Source organism: Oncorhynchus keta, chromosome 22, assembly GCF_023373465.1.
Source record: "Oncorhynchus keta strain PuntledgeMale-10-30-2019 chromosome 22, Oket_V2, whole genome shotgun sequence".
In the NCBI taxonomy this organism is placed as follows: Eukaryota; Metazoa; Chordata; class Actinopteri; order Salmoniformes; family Salmonidae; genus Oncorhynchus; species Oncorhynchus keta.
Genome location: NC_068442.1, coordinates 3,792,521 through 3,813,600, shown reverse-complemented (window position 1 = coordinate 3,813,600; position 21,080 = coordinate 3,792,521). Strand labels below are relative to the sequence as shown.

At 43.1% G+C, this 21,080-nt stretch overlaps 1 protein-coding gene across 8 annotated transcripts in view; it reads right to left on the bottom strand.

Moving 5' to 3' along the window:
• The window catches only part of LOC118400937 (membrane-associated guanylate kinase, WW and PDZ domain-containing protein 2-like), a 230,215-nt gene that overhangs the window by 76,791 nt on the left and 132,344 nt on the right, over positions 1–21,080 (bottom strand). For all 8 annotated transcript variants that reach the window (XM_052474705.1, XM_052474703.1, XM_052474704.1 and 5 more), the window contains exons 5-6: positions 14,128–14,362; positions 351–430 (exon numbers count right to left, since the gene is read on the bottom strand). In XM_052474705.1, coding sequence (XP_052330665.1) covers positions 351–430; positions 14,128–14,362 — 315 coding nt within the window. The remainder of the gene's footprint in view (positions 1–350; positions 431–14,127; positions 14,363–21,080) is intronic.

Below are 21,080 nucleotides of genomic sequence, written 5' to 3'. Positions count from 1 at the left end.
GAGTGGATAGGTGGAGGCAATATGGCAGCAATTCCCTCCTATGCAATATGATTACTAACTATGCAGTTTTATTTCAGGTATGAAGATAATTGCCCACGTATTACTCCAAAGGTGGGTTGTGAGTGAGAATTTAAAAAAGGGACAAAGAAGGACATGAGCAGAAACAGATCAAGTGAGAAAAAGAGCAAGCAAGAGAGATAGGGGATGGGGGATACAGAGAGCAGGGTTTGTGCTAACACTCCACAGAGCAATTATAATTCCCATCACACACAGGTCCTTTACTGGAGAGAGAGGAAGAAGAAGAGAGAAACCTTATGCATACATGTGCATTTGTACATAGAAACACTCACCATCCTCTTTGCACTCCTCAGGTGGTTTGGCCTTCTTTGCCAGCCGAGGATCCAGCCATGACGTGGTTTTAGTGTTGTGACTGGAGAGGAGAGAAAGAAAGAGAGAGACTTGACTTTTTGTCTTACTTTAATGAGCCATCCTAATTTCACTAACCCCCACAGCCTAAAAATGCATCGCATGCCACCACAACCTCCACACAATCATATTTGACAGTACACAACATCCCAGTACAGTACACCCTCCAGCACCACATTACAACCGTACATCCAACCATATTGGGAATTTTCCAGTACATATACATCTTAGAGTAAGTAGTAAGAAGAATAAGTGCACTCTATATGTGTGTCTAGGTCATTAGGCTAAGAGAAGCCATTACCTAGTCCTGAATCATTAACATAAAGAGGAGTTACTATGTGTGTGACGTAAGGATGAAAACGGTATAAAAGGTGTGCCGAGGCTGGAAAGTCAGTTGGTCCATGGGCCAGCCCGGCTTGTTACTTTGTAGTAAAGTGTATTTGACAATTTCACAAGTTCCGGTATCTGAGAAATATGATTGAGTGAATATTTCCGCGACATAAATGGTGAGCTTGCCAGGAGTGGCTACAAGGGACCAGTAAATGGTTGGAAACTCTGACTGCAGACGGGTCTTCCTGGATGAATAGCACAAACACCTAAAAGAGAGGTAAGCCAAGTCTTACTTATAGTTCAAGTTTGTGTGGTTCGTTTCGGATCCTGCCTCAGCGATGGAAACACCAAGTAGGTCTCTCCAAATTTAACAAACTGAAGGATATTAGGAGCATTTGAATATAAAAACCTAGAGACAGGGGTAATAACCAATAGACCGAGTACAATAATCAGAGAAAGAAAAATAATGTGTATATCAATAGGAGGGAATAGGGTGTGGTCAAGACATCCAGGGCTTAACAGACTGTTAGGAAGATTTAGCCCTGGACCAGTAGGGAGAAATCTAAGAACAAGAGAAAGAGACTAGTGAAAATCATAATAAAACGAAACTAGGGAGCAAAGAATAAATACGAATATCACAGGAAGCTAAAGGAATAAACAGACAAATAAACCCAGAAAAAAATATCAGTAGCATTAGAACAGATAAGGAAGATAAATGAAAGATTATGTGGAAATAGGAAGACAAGTGTGAATAATTTTGGTAATATGGGTTATCAATAATAGTGATATTTGAGGCGCAATACTGGAATAAGACATTAAGTCATCCGTATTCTCCAGTGATACATTTTCAGACGCTATAGTGTAGGGTCTAATACAAGTGCCGTGACCAATTAATTAATATCTGGGGAAGTGGATAGCGCTACCTTGGAGAATAGTTAACCTCTTGCGACGAGCAAACCCGTATCCGGGAGCGTAATCATAGCCTCAAGGGCATTAGCATAACGCAACTTTTCCTATTCATGAAAATATCAAATGAAATTAAATAAATATTTCCAAATCTGCAAAGATATTATCTGTGAGTGCCACAGAACTGATGCTACAGGCGAAAGAAACCAAGATGAAATTTCAAACAGGAAATGCCCCAGATTTTGGAGGCGCTTTGTTCCAATGTCTCCTTATATGGCTGTGAATGCGCAAGGAATGGGCCTACACTTTCTGTCGTTTCCCCAAGCTGTCTGCAGCATTGTGACGTATTTGTAGGCATATCATTGGAAGATTGACTACATTTACCAGGTGTCCGCTCGGTGTCCTCCGTCGAAACTATTGCGTAATCTCCAGGTGCGTGCATGTTTCCATTTTGAAGAGAGGAGAATCTAAACTGCCACGAGTGACTTATCATCAAATAGATATGTGAAAAACACCTTGAGGATTGATTCTAAACAACATTTGCCATGTTTCTGTCGATATTATGGAGTTAATTTGGAAAAAGTTTGCACTGGATTTTCGGGGTTTTCTCAGCCAAACGTGATGAACAAAACGGAGCGATTTCTCCTACACAAATAATCTTTTGGAAAAACTGAACATTTGCTATCTAACTGAGTGTCACGTTCTGACCTTTATTTTCTGTGTTTTGTGTTTAGTTAGTATGGTCAGGGCGTGAGTTGGGTGGGCAGTCTATGTTTGTTTTTCTATGTTTTGGTTATTTCTATGTTTAGGCTAGTATGGTTCTCAATCAGAGGCAGGTGTCATTAGTTGTCTCTGATTGAGAATCATATTTAGAAAACCTGGGTTTCACTGTGTGTTTGTGGGTGATTGTTCCTGTCTCTGTGTTTTACACCAGATAGGGCTGTTTTTGAGTTTTCACATTTTTTGTTAGTTTGTTCATGTGTACCTTAATGTATTAAAAGTACCATAGACAATTACCACGCCGCGTATTGGTCCTCTGATCCGTTTCGCCTCTCCTCTTCGGAGGAAGAGGAGGAAAATTCATTACAGAATCACCCACCAAAATCGGACCAAGCGGCGTGGTAAAGGACAGCGACGACAGCAGCAGCAGCATCAACAACAGAGGCCACCATCACAGGACTCCTGGACATGGGAGGAGATACTGAACGGAGAGGGACCCTGGGCACGGGCTGGGGAAAATCGCAGCCCCAAAGCAGAGCTGGAGGCAGCGAAAGCTGAGCGGCGGCAATATGAGGAGCCAGCACGGCAGTGGCAGGTTACGAGGCAGCCCCAAAAAATTTTGGGGGGCACAGAGGTGTGGTACTAAGCCAGGTAGTAGACCTGAGCTCACTCCTCGTGCTTATGATAAGCAGCGCATTACTGGTCAGGCACCGTGTTATGCGGTTAAGCGCACGGTAAACGCCAGTGCGTGTCCATAGCCCGGTGCGCTATAGGGCAGCCCCGAGAGTGCCATGCGAGTGTGGGCATTGAGCCAGGGCGTATGGTGCCTGCTCATCGGGTCTGGTCGCCGGTACGCAGTCTTGGTCCAGGTTATCCTGCGCCGGCTCTGTGTGCTGTGTCTCCGGGCGCTGGGAGGGTGCAGTGCGTCCTCTGCCTGCGCTCCGCTCGTACCGGGCACCTGTGGGAGTGGAGCCTAGGGGAGAGGTGCATGTAGTAAGCACTAGATCTCCGTGCTTACCCACAGCCCGGTTCAACCTGTGCCTGCACTCTGGAGGGTCCGGGCTAGAGTAGTTGTCCAGCCTGAGGAAGTGGTGCCAAGGTTCGCACCAGAGCTCCAGTGCTCCCTCACAGCCCGGTCTTTCAGGCTCCTCCTAACACCAAGCCTCCTGAAGGTCTCCCCAGCCTGGTGGTTCCTGTGGCAGCCCCACGCACCAGGCTGTCTCTCAGTCTCCTCCCTGCAGGTGCTCCCGCCTGTCTGGCGCCGCTGCCGGGAGCGTCCCGCCTGTCCGGCGCCACTGGTTGAGCCTCCCGCCTGTCCGGCGCCGCTCCCAGAGCCTCCCGCCTGTCCGGCGCCACTGCCGACAAGCGTCCCGCCTGTCCGGCGCCGCTGCCGGAGCGTCCCGTCTGTCCGGCGCCGCTCTACAGCGTCCCGCCTGTCCGGCGCCGCTGCCTCCTGTGGCAGCTCCACGCACCAGGCTGTCTCTCTGTCTCCTCCCTGCAGGTGCTCCCACCTGTCCGGCGCCGCTGCCGGAGCCTCCCGCCTGTCCGGCGCCGCTGCCGGAGCCTCCCGCCTGTCCGGCGCCGCTGCCGGAGCGTCCCGCCTGTCCGGCGCCGCTGCCGGAGCCCCTCAGCCCAGAGGCGCCAGAGCCCCTCAGCCCAGAGGCGCCAGAGCCCCTCAGCCCAGAGGCGCCAGAGCCCCTCAGCCCAGGCGCCAGAGCCCCTGCCCCTCTGTCCAGAGCTTCTGCCCCTCTGTCCCGAGCTGCCCCTCTGTCTAGTGGGGTCATTGAGAGGGGTTGCCATGGTGAGAAAGCCACGGAGGCGGACAATAAAGCGGACTAAGACAATGGTGAAGTGGGGTCCGCGTCCGCGCCAGAACCGCCACCGCGGACAGACGCCCACCCAGACCCTCCCCTATAGGTCAATGTTTTGCGGCCGGAGTCCGCACCTTTGGGGGGTACTGTCATGTTCTGACCTTTATTTTCTGTGTTTTGTGTTTAGTTAGTATGGTCAGGGCGTGAGTTGGGTGGGCAGTCTGTTTGTTTTTCTAGGTTTTGGTTATTTCTATGTTTCGGCCTAGTATGGTTCTCAATCAGAGGCAGGTGTCATTAGTTGTCTCTGATTGAGAATCATACTTAGGTAACCTGGGTTTCACTGTGTGTTTGTGGGTGATTGTTCCTGTCTCTGTGTGTGCACCAGATAGGACTGTTTTTTGAGTTTTCACATTTCTTGTTTTTGTTAGTTTGTTCATGTGTACCTTAATGTATTAAAAAGTACCATGGACAATTACTTTACGCCGCGTATTGGTCCTCTGATCCGTTTCGCCTCTCCTCTTCGGAGGAAGAGGAGGAAATTCATTACACTGAGTCTCCTCATTGAAAACATCCGAAGTTCTTCAAAAGGTAAATTATTTTATTTGAATGCTTTTCTTGTTTTTTGTGAAAATGTTGCCTGCTTAATGCTATGCTAGGCTATCAATACTCTTACACAAATGCTTGTGTAGATATGGTTAAAGCATATTTTGAAAATCTGAGATGACAGTGTTGTTAACAAAAGGTTAAGCTTGAGAGCCAATATATTTATTTCATTTCATTTGCGATTTTCATTAATAGTTAACGTTGCGTTATGCTAATGAGCTTGAGGCTATACTTAAGATCCCGGATACGGGATTGCTTGTCGCAACAGGTTAATAGAAGGTGTGTATTATAGAAGGGATAGGTTTGGGAATAATAACTATTGAAATGTCGACAAACTGACACATTTCTCCCTGTAATATGGAGCTAGAGGATATTAATCAATCTAGAGGATATTAATAAAGCCATGGAGTCTCAAAGAGGCGCACGAGCATGCTACCAATTCGTCTCGATATGGGGAATTAATAGAGGCATTTAGATACAAAAGACTGTGTACGGGAGTGCCTTGATAGAATTTGCACTTCTACTTTGATGACAGGTTTGAACCATGTGTTCAAAACGGTAATTAGGGGGTAGTGGATGAAATAGAGCAAGATGTTTTGAGAGTGGAATATATAACTCTGCTGACTTCGCAGACATGCAAGGGGTTAATAGGGCCAGGGAAAGTCACTACCTATAGTTTCAATGGCCAAGGTAAACCAAAGAAACGTAGCAGAAAAACATCTAAGTGTAGGGAGACTGAGTCCTGTGTTCTGGGTTGGGCTATTGGTCATTGGAAAAGGGAGTGTAGAGTGGGAATGGAACCTGCTGCATTAGAAGGAAATGATGCTATACAAGCGTTTGCATCTTTTTCAAAAGAGCAACAACAAATACTTTTGAGGAGCAGGAGAGGAAATGTCACATATTGGTGTATAGCCTCGGTTCAATCGATAGTGGTTCAGAGATTACAGTTTCTATGTGAAGGAAGACATATGAGATCACGTCTTACCCAACTTTTAGTAGGGATCAAATATCGCAGATTCCTTATGAGAAATTGTCTAAACTTGCCACAGGAAAAAGTATTTTGGAATGAAGAATCTCTGTGAAATGTCAGGGGAATGGATTCTGAAGGTAACACATTTCAATTATCTGGCCAAAAACTCATTGCAAACTTAGAAATCATTGTTTTGTTTGTTGATCTCCTGAAACATTTTATGTGGTTTTATTCTGAAATAGATTTATCCAATGTAAGAAAGGGTGGAGGGGTAATGAGGAATTAGCAAAGAGGTTACTAAATGTAAAATTAACTTTATATTTTGCAGGTAGTTCATGAACATTGTGGTGTGGTGGTTATGGAGAATAGTACATGCTAAATAAACGATGCATAAATGTTGGGGATTGAAACAAACATTGAATTATTGGAGTAAGGACAGTGGATTTACAATTATCATGTTTGGTTTATAAGTAATACTTTTGGCTTACTGATTAAAATATAGAACAGTGAATGCTAACGAGATGTACACTTTCTTTTCCAGAAGAGGGGGTTTCATTACCTCTCATTGAAATGTCCCTGGAGACTGTGGTATTGGGGAGAGCAATTAGTGATATTTGACTGTTTTAAGGATAAAAGTATCTGGATTAGGCCATAAATGGAGTTCCAGATAAGCGAGGCCTGTTTATGTGTGTTTTTGACCTACGGTTCACCAGCACGCACACACAATTTACCGGTTATGAATATCCATTATTGATGTTGATACTGTGGGATTTATTTTGGATGGTGTTTTATTCAATTCTGTTTAAATTGGGTATGCAGAAGGATGGACATGTTTGGAAGGTTTTGAAATGGTTTCTGAAGGACAGGCAAAGAAAAGGGAGAGGAAATATTGAATGGTGTCGAATGCCAGGTATCCTGACTTTCTGGTGAGGCCTGATAAATCTCACTAGAAATGATAGAAACAGGTGGGATTTAATTATAAAATGAATGAGAAACACCCGTTTCTACTCTATTTAACCATTGCTTCATGCAATAAGTTGATTGGTTATTCAAATTTTTTAATTTAACATGTTTTAAAATCACGTTGGGAATGATGTGTTCAAAGGGAAAATTCCAGATCCCTGGGGTCCTAGTCCTTGGGTAAATATACAAATGTACTTGTTCAGTCTGCATAAAGAAGATAAAAAAATATGTTAATAAGGGATGACAGTTACTCCAAATAGATTGTGACATATGTATTGCTGATTTCATTTTTTGTTTTTATTTCGATTCAAATTTCACCAGATGGGGATTTATGGAGTGTAGGATTCCAAGAGGGGTTAACATGCTAACTTCCTGATCTGGTAACTCTCCTGAGAGGTCGCCAGTAAAATAAGGGTGTATGAACTAATTTTGAAAATGATTTCAGCAGTAACATTATGTTGTTATCCTCTTAGAACTACCCCTCCAGGATCCGGGAGAATTGTCATCAACTGACACTAATTAGCATAACGCAACAGGCAAAAAATATTACTAGAAAATATTCATATTCATGAAATCACAAGTGAAATAGTGAAACACAGCTTAGCCTTTTGTTAATCACCCTGTCATCTCAGATTTTGAAATTATGCTTTTACAGCCAAAGCAAGACAAGCATTTGTGTAAGTTTATCGATAGCCTAGCATAGCATTATGTCCAGCTAACAGTAGGCAACTTGGTCACGAAAATCAGAAAAGCAATCAAATTACATCATTTACCTTTGATGAGCTTCGGATGTTTTCACTCACGAGACTCCCAGTTAGACAGCAAATGTTAATTTTGTCCCATAAAAATGATTTTTATAGCCGAAATACCTCCGTTTGTACTTCACATTTGGTTGAGAAATCCACCAGAAACTGCGGTCAAGACAACGCCGAAAAATATTCCATAATATCGACAGAAACATGGCAAAGGTTTTTTATAATAAAGCCTCAAGGTTTTTTTCAAACATCTATTCGATAATATATCAACCGGGACAGGTGGCTTCTTAGTAGGAAAGAGAGAAACAATGGCCACATTTGTCTATTACGCACAAATCACTATGAGAGCAACCAGCTGACCACTGACGCAATGTTGTCGTTCAGGCTCATTTTTCAAAATAAAGCCCTGAAACTATGTATTGTGACACTAGACACATTAGGGAATCCATAGAAAAGCGAATCTGGTTGATATCCCATTCACTGCTCAATAGGGATGCATAGGAACGCAGAGCTTTCTAAATACTGTAAAAGTCCCTTCCTGATTGGATTTTTCTCAGGCTTTCGCCATCAATATCAGTTTTGTTATAATCACAGACAATATTTTTACAGTTTTGGAAACTTTAGAGTGTTTTCTATCCTAAGCTGTCAATTATATGCATATTCTAGCATCTTGTCCTTGTCCTTTACTTTGGGAACGTTCTTTTTCCAAAAATGAAAATAGTGCCCCCTAGTTGTCAATGCTTGTCTGGATTTCCTGAAACAGAAATGAATTGAACTAAGCTGTTGTTCTGATCTGTGCTTTTTTGAGATGATCATGGAAGGTGACGTCATAGGAATAATTTGACCACAAACAGTGTGTGTGAACCTCAAAACCTTGCCTAACCGTCTGAAGAAAGAGTGACAAAGGCTTGCAATGTGACAGTGACTTTTAACACATCTATCGGAGTCTGAGCCATAAACCGGGGTGCGGGCGGCAGGAGTGCTGAGAGGGCATGTGGAGTGAGCGTGGAGAGAGAGAACGGCTCAGATGAGAGACTTGTGTACGTGGGAGAAACGGATGCATCGGTGCCGTTGGGAAGATGAGCTGTAAACGCAATCTGAAAAAGAGAGAGAGATGGGAGAAAGGGGGGGAGTGGTCGACACACTGCGAGCGATATAGACTAAGTATGCATTGAGATACTGATCTTTCATTACCAGGCCACTCGTGACAGGAAAATAGTGACAAAGGGGGGCTGTAATGAGAAGAGTTGTTACCGGCAATAAAAGGTTCTGTTTATAAATGTACATTCTAACAGGGATGATGTGTGCTGAGTTGAGAAGCTGGAATTCGAGTCCTAGACTCAAATTAAGCACTAAGGACTGTCATTCGGAATTTGGGTTGGATCAATTATAAAATGTTGTGGTTATGATTCGGCTATAGCAAGAGAGAGTTGCTCTTAAACTGGAGGGGTGGGGGCACTGCTCAAATTTATTAGACCCAGGGAGGCTCTAGAAACCTTATCTAACTATCCTCCGACAGGGAGGTTGTTCGAGAACTCACTGGATGATAACTTGGGTCAACCATTCACTTTTTTTTGTTCTCTTTCAATGTTAAATCGCATCGATACATAGAGATGTCTGGATGTTACGGTACAATTAAATTGCACACAAAGCTCAGTCTGCATTGTGCGATAACACCCCAACGATTAAAATGAAGGAGAAGGCACGGAGAACATCATAACATGGGCATAGAATGTAACGGATGGATGGTTCTTTCCCCAGTTTTAGTCACATCAAGGGTGGTGTGAAGTTATTCAACATGTACTTATTTTCCCTTTCCTTTTAAAGTCTATGTTTTTAGGTTTCGTGGAACATAAGAGTGATCAGTGTTCCAGAGGAGGCTATATTGACTAATTGATTTGAAAATGTTTTAGTATGTTTATAACTGTAGAAGTACATTGGGAGTAGTGACTCGTGTGTTATGGGTTAGATGGAATGATACGTGTGCAAATGTATCTGTAGCAGGGGGAGGGAGTGTTGGGACAGTGTTGGTCTGGTCCACACTCAGTACTACTTATAGCACCTGCAACGGTGAAGATCGGCATGTCTCTCCTCGGTGGGTGCATAGTTCACTAGAAGTGAGGTCCAGCTGTATAATGGGTGAGCTTGAAGTGGAGCTAAAGAGAGAGAGAGAGACTAGATTCCACTGTAGACATGTTGATGGGTTGGGTCTGGGAGCTACTTTAAACATTATATTTGGGTTGTTTTATTGGTTAATGCATCATGTGAAAGAGGATAGATGTTGGGGTAATTGTACTCTAAACAACATTTTTAAGGCATTGATGTGAATGCATATACACTGCTGAGTTACCCCAAGAGGATGTAGCGTTGATTAGGGATATGCACTTGCCTATCAGGTGACAATGGAGGGGATGGGGAACAAAGTGAAAATTAAATGGCTTGGGAACACCTCTCGGAACATGGGGCCGGAAAGGTGAAGACTGGGCGAAAGCATGTGGTGGCTTTTTAGGGCTTTCATTTCTTTGTGAAATCCAGCAGAAAAGTATCCTGGAGGCATAGAGTCAGTTGAAGATAGAGTGGGAATTGTCATGGTCTCAGTCTTTGGTTTTCATGCATATATCATTTTGCATAGCTTATCACATTGTTAAAACTGGTATGTTTTGTGTTTCTCGTTGTTTGCAAGTCTTATGCTATATCACTCTCGTAGGAACCAGAAGGAGAAAGTGGATAAACTAAAAGCAGCTCAGCTGAAAGGAAGGAAGTCACCAGCTTCAGCTGGAATGTCATTTTGTTGTGTGATGAGAGATGGAAATAAGATTGTGTATGGTGTGAACAGAGGCCATAAGTCTCAGAGTTCGAAAACCTCATGGGAAAAAGGTGAAAACCTGAACCAGTGAGTGTTCCGGAGTGTTCCGGAGGAAGTGGAATGAGCCAAGGTGAGAGGGTCCCTACGAAGTGGTCCTAGCAACACCAACAGTCGTCCAGGTGAAACGGAGCACTACTGGTACCATCTAAACCACTGTACCAGAGTTCTGGAGGCGGTCGGCGAGCGACCATCGAGCCATGAGGAAGCAGGGGATACTGATTCACCATGCAGGAGCCCGGAGGGAACGGAAGGAGAGGATGCTGAAACCTAGAATAAATGGTAAAAACACCTCCCACTAGCACACCAACTAAGACAATGGCAGAAACACAAGAAAGTCGGTTGCTACAGAAAATCTGGACATCTGTTACAAACTGGGGTAGCCACAATGAAGAAACTACCCCAGAATCAAACATTGACCCAAAATTTAGAAAAGCAACAAATAAATGGCTGGAATAAGTGGGCCAGCCTATGAATTGTATACTGTGTAGCAAATCCCCATGACAGGTAAATTAATCGTACCTGAACCTGCAACGTTTGAGGTTTGTGCAAATGGTACAAACTAGATGTGAAACTTGGACATTTCCATCATGCTGACCCAATTTTCTGTGTCATGTGTCAAAGGGGTGAATGCCCCTTATGTTGGGATAAGGCATGTATTTAAAGGATACACATAGTATAACAGAATATAGCCATGTACTCAATGTAACAGTTGCTGAATGATAAATGATGTTAGACCTTCTGAATATCTGTTTACCTAGACATGTATGTGACATAGGGTTTTCCAGTTACAAGAGTCCATGGACCGTGCCCTTAATCCAAAAACAGTTTTTTTCACTTATGACCAAATAGTTGTTAGAGAGGTGTCTGTGAGGGAGGGACATACAGTGGGGCAAAAAAGTATTGAGTCAGCCATCAATTGTGCAAGTTCTCCCACTTAAAAAGATGATAGAGGCCTGTAATTTTCATCATAGGTACACTTCAACTATGACAGACAAAATGAAAAAAAAAAATCCAGAAAATTACATTGTAGGATTTTTATTTATTTATTTGCAAATTATGGTGGAAAATAAGTATTTGGTCAATAACAAAAGTTTATCTCAATACTTTGTTATATACCCTTTGTTGGCAATGACAGAGGTCAAATGTTTTCTGTAAGTCTTCACAAGGTTTTCACACACTGTTGCTGGTATTTTGGCCCATTCCTCCATGCAGATCTCCTCTAGAGCAGTGATGTTTTGGGGCTGTTGCTGGGCAACACGGACTTTCAACTCCCTTCAAAGATTTTCTATGGGGTTGAGATATTGGAGACTAGCTAGGCCACTCCAGGACCTTGAAATGCTTCTTACGAAGCCACTCCTTCGTTGCCCGGGTGGTGTGTTTGGGATCATTGTCATGCTGAAAGACCCAGCCACGTTTCATCTTCAATGCCCTTGCTGATGCAAGGAGGTTTTCACTCAAAATCTCACGATACATGGCCCCATTCATTCTTTCCTTTACACGGATCAGTCGTCCTGGTCCCTTTGCAGAAAAACAGCCGCAAAGCATGATGTTTCCACCCCCATGCTTCACAGTAGGTACGGTGTTCTTTGGATGCAACTCAGCATTCTTTGTCCTCCAAACACGACGAGTTGAGTTTTTACCAAAAAGTTATATTTTGTTTTCATCAGACCATATGACATTCTCCCAATATTCTTCTGGATCATCCAAATGCTCTCTAGCAAACTTCAGACGGGCCTGGACATGTACTGGCTTAAGCAGGGGGACACGTCTGGCACTGCAGGATTTGAGTCCCTGGCGGCGTAGTGTGTTACTGATGGTAGGCTTTGTTACTTTGGTCCCAGCTCTCTGCAGGTCATTCACTAGGTCCCCCCGTGTGGTTCTTGGATTTTTGCTCACCGTTCTTGTGATCATTTTGACCCCAAGGGATGAGATCTTGTGTGGAGCCCCAGATCGAGGGAAATTATCAGTGGTCTTGTATGTCGTCCATTTCCTAATAATTGCTCCCACAGTTGATTTCTTCAAACCAAGCTGCAGATTCAGTCTTCCCAGCCTGGTGCAGGTCTACAATTTTGTTTCTGGTGTCCTTTGACAGCTCTTTGGTCTTGGCCATAGTGGAGTTTGGAGTGTGACTGTTTGAGGTTGTGGACAGGTGTCTTTTATACTGATAACAAGTTCAAACAGGTCCCATTAATACAGGTAACGAGTGGAGGAGAGAGGAGCCTCTTAAAGAAGAAGTTACAGGTCTGTGAGAGCCAGAAATCTTGCTTGTTTGTAGGTGACCAAATACTTATTTTCCACCAGAATTTGCAAATAAATTCATTAAAAAATCCTACAATGTGATTTTCTAGACTTTTTTTCTCATTTTGTCTGTCATAGTTGAAGTGTACCTATGATGAAAATTACAGGCCTCTCTCATCTTTTTAAGTGGGAGAACTTGCACAATTGGTGGCTGACTAAATACTTTTTTTGCCCCACTGTATGTGTGTGTCATATTGAGAACAATGTTTTAAGGGTGTATGAGGTTTAGTGGATTATTTTTTATGTTTTTGTTTTTCATATATTTTACATAACTGAGAACCTTGGGCAAGGCTAAGAAATACATGCACATGCTTTTGAGGATGGATCTAATACTTCCTTCTAGCTATATGTGAAAGGAGATGTTTGGTCCCGACTCCCCAGTATGAATGAGAAAGTGAAGCAAAGGTTGATAAGGTGAAAGGGAGGCAGATTGTCTCCTAAGCAACAGAGAAGGTGCTTCCCTTCTCACTGGTTTGGGACTTAGTATGTCGCATAGGGGTGATATATTGGGAATGTTCCAGTACATGTGTGCACATTATACATCTTAGAGTAGAAAGCAGAATAAGTGCACTCTATATCTGTGTCTAGGTCATTAGGCTAAGGGAGCCATTACCTAGTCCCATAAGGTACATTAGACGTGCATTAGGAGGTACCCCCTCCCGCCCCCACATCTTTCTCCATGGCCTGCAGTAGCCTGCCCCACAGCAGAGCTAACTCCAGCCTCTGGCCCATGCGTCCTAGCCCCCGCTGCCAACTGGTCGGGCTTGTCTGCACTAGTACTCTCTCTCTGGACCTTATGTGGGCATGCAAACTTATTGTGCCCTAAGTCCCCAGACTCAAAACACTGCAAACTATCTGTGCTAGCAAACAATGTGTACCACCCCTCCCCCTGCTTGAGAGAGAGAGAGAGAGAGAGAGAGAGAGAGAGAGAGAGAGAGAGAGAGAGAGAGAGAGAGAGAGAGAGAGAGAGAGAGAGAGAGAGAGAGAGAGAGAGAGAGAGAGAGAGAGAGAGAGAGAGAGAGAGAGAGAGAGATGAGAAAGGGGAGGAGAGGGGGAGGACGAGAAAGAGAGGCAAGAAAGAGAGTCAGGGCATGAAGAGGGAGAGAGATCAGATCATGTGCGCCTGTGTTATTGATTGGGAATACTGACAGAAATCATATTACAACTTTGTGGGTTCAATCCCTGTGACTACCTTTCTTACTTTCACGATCTATCCTGCATACCGCTCTGTTTCTGGAGTGTCTGAATATTCAAAAAAATAGGAAAGGAGGGTGGAATTAATATCTGTCATTTTTTTTTGAAAGAAGTAAGATTTAACCCCCATCCCCTGTGTATGTGGAGTGGGGGTGGGCAGGAGGGGGATTGTCTGTGGGTGAGAGGAGGGTGAGATATGTAAGGTGAACAGAAGGACCAAAAATGCTGTAGTAGGCCCTCTGTTCCTCATTAGAAAGACAGAGAGAGACAAAAACACATTCTTACTCTATGAAGTAGACTTCTTCTTTCTCAGTGTAGGCCATCTCCCAGTTGTCGGGTAGGGGTCCCAGTTCCTCCTCATCTCCTTTGGGGAGTTTGGGGGGCGATTTGGGGGGTTCCCGCTCGGGGGACTCCTCTCCCTCTGTGGGGGGCTCAGTGAAGGGAGGGGGAAGGGTGAGGACATCCATCATAGACACCTCCTCAGACACATCCGTGCTCTTGTCCTCATGCTCGCTTGACTCTGTAGAGAAGATAGAGAGAATCAAATACAGAGAGCTGTTTTAAAGCTCAGCACTTTATATACAGTTGAAGTCGGAAGTTTACATACACCTTAGCCAACTACATTTAAACTCAGTTTCTCACAATTCTTGACATTTAACCCTTGTAAAAATTAATGTCTTGGGTCAGTCAGGATGACCACTTTATTTTAAGAATGTGAAATGTCAGAATAGTATAGAGAATTATTTATTTCAGTTTTTATTTATTTCATCACATTCCCAGCGGGTCAGAAGTTAAACATACACATTATTATTTGGTAGCATTACCTAGCTTCCGACAATAAGTTGGGTGCATTTTGGCCCATTCCTCCTGACAGAGCTGGTGTAACTGAGTCAGGTTTGTAGGGCTCCTCGCTCGACACACGCTTTTTCATTTCTGCCACAAATGTTCTATAGAATTGATGTCAGGGCTATGTGATGGCCACTCCAATAACTTGCATTTGTTTTCCTTAAGCCATTTTTCCACAACTTTGGAAGTATGCTTGGGGTCATTGTCCATTTGGATGACCCATTTGAAACCAAGCTTTAACTTCCTGACAGATATCTTGATATGTTGCTTCAATAAATCCACATAATTTTCCTGCCTCATGATGCCATCTTATTATGTACCTCCTGCAGCAAAGCACCCCCACAACATGATGCTACCACCCCCATACGTCACAGTTGGGATGGTGTTCTTGAGTTTGCAAGCCTCCGCCTTTTTCCTCCAAACATAACGATGGTCATTATGGCCAATCAGTGCTATTTTTGTTTCATCAGAACAGAGGACATTTCTCCTAAAAGTACGATCTTTCTCCAAATGGGCAGTTGCAAACCGCAGTCTGCCTTTTTTTATGGCGGTTTTGAAGCAGTGGCTTCTCTCTTGCTGAGCAGCCTTTCAGGTTATGTCGATTATAGGACTCGTTTTACTGTGGATATAGATACATTTGTACCCGTTTCCTCCAGCATCTTCACAAGGTCCTTTGCTTTTTTTACTGGGATTCATTTTCACTTTTTGCACCAAAGTACGTTCATCTCTAGGAGACAGAACGCGTCTCCTTCCTGAGAGGTGTGATGGCTGCGTGGTCCCATCGTGTTTATACTTGCGTCCTGTTGTTTGTACAGATGAACGTGGTACCTTCAGGCGTTTGGAAATTGCTCCCAACGATGAACCCCTTGTGGAGGTCTACAATTTTTTTTCTAAGGTCTTGGCTGATTGCTTTTCATTTTCCCATGATGTCAAGCAAAGAGGCACTGGGTTTGAAGGTAGGCCATAAAATACATCCACAGTGACACCTCCAATTGACTCAAATTATGTCAATTAGCCTATCAGAAGCTTCTAAAGTCATGACGTAATTTCCTGGAATTTTCTGTTGTACATTCTGTTTAAAGGCACAGTCAACTTAGTGTATGGTGTTTGGCCGGGGGGGGGATCGCACAAGCTAACAGGTTGGCCTGTCGCACAAGCTAACAGGTTGGCCACAAACAGACAAATAACGGCCTAGTACAACAGTGGTGTGCAGAAAGGCATCTCGGTATGCACAACTCATCGATCCTTATCACGAATGGGCTATTGCAGCAGACGACCACACCAGGATCCACTCCTGTCAGCTAAAAACAAGAAAAAGTGACTCCAGTGGGCGCACGATCACCAACATTAGGCAATTGAGGAGTGGAAAAACATATCCTGGTCTGACGAATCCCGGGTCCTGTTGTGTCATTCTTATGGCAGATTTAGGATTTGTCAAAAGTAGCAGGAGTCCATGGACCCATCCTGTCTGGTGTCAACTGAACAGGCTGTTGGCGGTGGTGTACCGCCGTCCAATCTGCAGTAACTGCGTGATGCCATCGCATCAGCATGGACCAACATTTGAAACATTTTCGACTTGTAGAATCCATGCCCCAAATAATTCAGGTTGTTCTTGAGGCAAAGGGTGGTTTGACCCGGTAATAGATGTGTGTACCTAACAAACTGACAATTGAGTGTATTTACATATATATATATATATAATCTTTGAGAACTAACAATCACCAAAATAAAAGATAGACAGTCAGGGAGGTTAAAATTCCAAAAACAATTAATTTAGCAATGTAGATTTCATTATTATGTTTTATCAAAAGAACACAGCATTAGCTAAGGCAAAATTGAGAATTGCAGCCAACTAGCTTTAAAACTGCTATATTTTGTCTCAGCTCCATGACAGAATATGTTGAATTGAAGGATATTAGCTTTAAAACTGCAAACATTTCAGCTCCATGTAGAAATGTGCATAATTTCAAGACAATGGCAAAAAAATTTTGCACATTTCTCTACACCACCCATATGGGGTCCTCCAGAATGTTATGTAAAACTCAGCCACGTACATAGGCATACTCTGCTCACTGCCATGCCCTCAACCACCTAAGCCCATTTTGGATCCAGAAAACCCCCTGCCTATGTCTGGATAGTCGCAACGGTCAGATTCTGACTTGAGATCTGCTGACTTCAGAAGTCTGTCATTGACATTGGTAACGTTCCTGCCTGAGTACATTGCAGACATTACATCAAACATTTAGCAGATGTTATCGCAGGTGTAGCGAAATGCTTATGTTTCTAGCTCCAACAGTGCAGTAATACCTGACAATACACGCAACTGCCAAAAATACAAAGAAAGGAAATATTAGAACAAGCAATCTCAGAGTTCGGAATATAAATACACTACCGTTCAAAAGTTTGGGGTCACTTAGGAATTTCCTTGTTTTTGAAAGAAAGGCATTTTTTTTGTCCAGTAAAATCACATCAAATTGATCAGAAATACATGGAGACATTGTTAAATGTTGCAAATTACTATTGTAGCTGAAACGGCTGATTTGTTATGGAATATCTACATAGGTGCACAGAGGCCCATTATCAGCAACCATCACTCCTGTGTTCCAATGGCACGTTGTTTTAGCTAATCCAAATTGATCATTAGAAAACCCTTTTGCAATTATGTTAGCACAGATGAAAACTGTTGTTCTGATTAAAGAAGCAATACAACTGGCCTTCTTTAGACTAATATAGTGGTATCTCGAGTATCTGGAGTTGTGGGTTCGATTATAGGCTCAAAATGGCCAGAAACAAAGAACTTTCTCCTGAAACTCGTCAGTCAATTCTTGTTCTGAGAAATGAAGGCTATTCCACGCGAGAAATTGCTAAGAAACTGAAGATCTCGTATAACGCTGTGTACAATTCCCTTCACAGAACAGTGCAAACTGGCTCTTACCAGAATAGAAAGGGGAGTTGGAGGCCCCGGTGCACTGAGCAAGAGGACAAGTACATTAGAGTGTCTAGTTTGAGAAACAGACGCCTCACAAGTTCTCAACTGGCAGCTTCATTAAATAGTACCCGCAAAACACCAGTCTCAACGTCAACAATGAAGAGGTGACACCGGGATGCTGGCCTTCTAGGCAGAGGTGCAAAGAAAAAGCCATATCTCAGACTGGCCAATAAAAATAAAAGATTAAGATGGGCAAAAGAACACAGATACTGAACAGAGAAAGATTGGAAAAAAATGTGTTATGGACAGACGCATCTAAGTTTGAGGTGTTTGGATCACAAAGAAGAACATTTATGAGACGCAGAAAAAAATCAAAGATGCTGGACGAGTACTTGATGCCATCTGTGAAGCATGGTGAAGGCAATGTGATGGTCTAGGGGTGCTTTGGTGGTGTTAACGTGGGGGATTTCTACAGGGTAAAAGGGATCTTGAAAAAGGAAGGCTATCACTCCATTTTGCAGCGCCATGCCATACCCTTTGGATGACACTTAATTGGAGCCAATTTCCTCCTATAACAGGACAATGACCCAAAGCACAGCTCCAAACTATGCAATAACTATTTAGGGAAGAAGCAGTCAGCTGGTGTTCTGTCTATAATGGAGTGGCCAGCACAGTCACCAGATCTCAACCCTATTGAGCTGTTGTGGGAGCAGCTTGAACGTATGGTACGTAAGAAGTGCCCATCAAGCCAATCCAATTTGTGGGAGTTGCTTCAGGAAGCATGGGGTGAAATCTCTTCAGATTACCTCAACAAATTGACAACTAGAATTCCAAAGGTCTGCAAGGCTGTAATTGATGAAAATGGACGATTCTTTGACTAAAGCAAAGTTTGAAGGACACAATTATTATTTCAATAAAAAATAATTATAACCTTGTTAAGGCCGTGACAATATTTACTATTAATTTTGCAACACATTTCATGTATGTTTTCATGTAAAAACAAGGACATTTCTAAATGAACCCAAACTTTTGAATGGTTGTGTATATGTACTCTATCTGATGGCGTGTACAGACATTATGGGCAGTATATGAATATGAAAGGTATGTACAGCAGTAGTTACAGTATAATAGGATAGGCCTTGAATAGAATACGGTATATACAGTAGCAGAAAAAGTTTGGACACACCTACTCGTTTCAGGGTTTTTCTTTATTTGTCACGAGTCCGACCGAGGGTGGCTTCCCTTCCCAGTCGGGTGGCGCTCGGCGGTCGTCCTCACCGGCCTATTAGCTGCCGCTGATTGTCTTTTCTCCCCCTCCTTGTATGTTTATTGTTAGCACCTGTTCGTGAATCATTAGTTGGGCTTTATTAGACAGCCGGCCCGCCTGTTTCTTTGTGCGGGATTAATTATTGGGACCTTCGGTAATATAGTAGAGGAACGTGTTTGTTCCTGGTCGTGTATTCTGTTGTACTATTTTCGTCCCCCGTGTTTGGGGCAGTTGGGTTTTGAGCACCCAGTGTTGCGTTAGTGCATTAAAGAGCACAGCATTGCACTCTATGTTTCCTGTGTCTGACTTCGCACCCACGACACCCGGTGCGTTACATTATTTTTACTATTTTCTAAACACTGAAATAACACATATAGAATCATGTACTAACCAAAAAAGTGTTATTCAAATCAAAATATATTTTATATTTGAGATTCTTCAAAGTAGCCACACTGACATTCTCTGAACCAGCTTGTTGAGGTATTCACCTGGAATTTACTTCAATTAACAGGTGTGTCTTGTTAAAAATGAGCCAATCAGTTGTGTTGTGACAAGGTAGGGGTAGTATACAGAAGATAGCCTTATTTGGTAAAATACCAAGTCAATATTATGGCAAGAACAAATCAAATAAGCAAAGAGAAACGCCAGTCCATCATTAATTTAAGACATGAAAGTCAGTCACCATGAAAATGTCAAAAACTTTTAAAGTTTCTTCAATTGCAGTCGCAAAAACCATCAAGCGCTTTGATGAAACTGAATCTCATGAGGACCACCACAGGAAAGGAAGACCCAGAGTTACCACTGCAGCAGAGGATAAGTTCATTAGAGTTACCAGCCTCAGATATTGAGTTCAAGAAACAGACACATCTCAACATCAACTGTTCAGAGGAGACTGTGTGAATCAGGCCTCCATGGTGCAAAGAAACCACTACTAAAGGACACCAATAAGAAGAGACTTGTTTGGGCAAGGAAACACGAGCAATACATCTGTCCTTTGGTCTGATGAGTGCAAATTTGAGAGTTTTGGTTCCAACCTCTGTGTCTTTGAGAGACGCAGAGTAGCTGAACAGATGATCTCCGCATGTGTGGTTCCCACCGTGGCATGTGGAGGAAGTGTGATGGTGTGGGGGTGCTTTGCTGGTGACACTGTCTGTGATTTATTTCAAATTCAAGGCACATTTAACCAGCATGACTACCACAGCATTCTGCAGCTATACGCCATCCCATCTGCATTGCACTTAGTCCTACTATCGTATGTTTTTCAACAGGATAATGACCCAACACAATCCAGGCTGTGTAAGGGCTATTTGACCAAGAAGGAGAGTGATGGTGTGCTGCATCAGATGACCTGGCCTCCACAATCACCCGACCTCAACCCAACTGAGATGGTTTGTAATGAGCTGGACCTCAGATTGATGGTAATACAGCCAACAAGTGCTCAGCATATATGGGCACTTCTTCAAAACGGTTGGAAAAGCATTTCAGGTGAACCTGGTTAAGAGAATGCCAAGAGGGTGCAAAGCTGTCAAAGGCAAAGGCTGGCTACTTTGAAGAATCAAAAAAATATATATATACTTTTTTGGTTAGTGCATGATTCAATATGTGTTATTTCATAGTTTTGATGTCTTCAGTATTATTATACAATGTAGAGAATAGGAAAAATAAAGAAAAACGCTTGAATGAGTAGGTATGTCCAAACTTTTGACTGGTACTGGACAATTGAAGTGGGTAAAACAGTCTGTAAACATTAAAGTGACCAGTGCTCAGTGACTATGTTTATTTTTTATTTTACCTTTATTTAACTAGGCAATTCAGTTAAGAACAAATTCTTATTTTCAATGACGGCCTAGGAACAGTGGGTTCAGGGGCAGAAAGACAGATTTGTACGTTGTCAGATCAGGGATTCAATCTTGCAACCTTTCGGTTACTAGTCCATCACTCTAACCACTAGGCTACGCTGCCGCCTATGTACATATGGTAATAGTATCTAAGGTCCAGGCTTGAGTACCGGGTCGTTGTCACGATTTCAGCCGAAGTCAATCCTTCTCCTTGTTCAGGCAGTGTTCGGCGGTTGACGTCACCGGCCTTCTAGCCACCGCAGATCCACTTTTAATATTCCATTTGTTTTGTCTTAGTCTTACACACCTGGGTTCACTCACCCAATTACCTGTTTATTATTTAACCCTCTGTTCACCA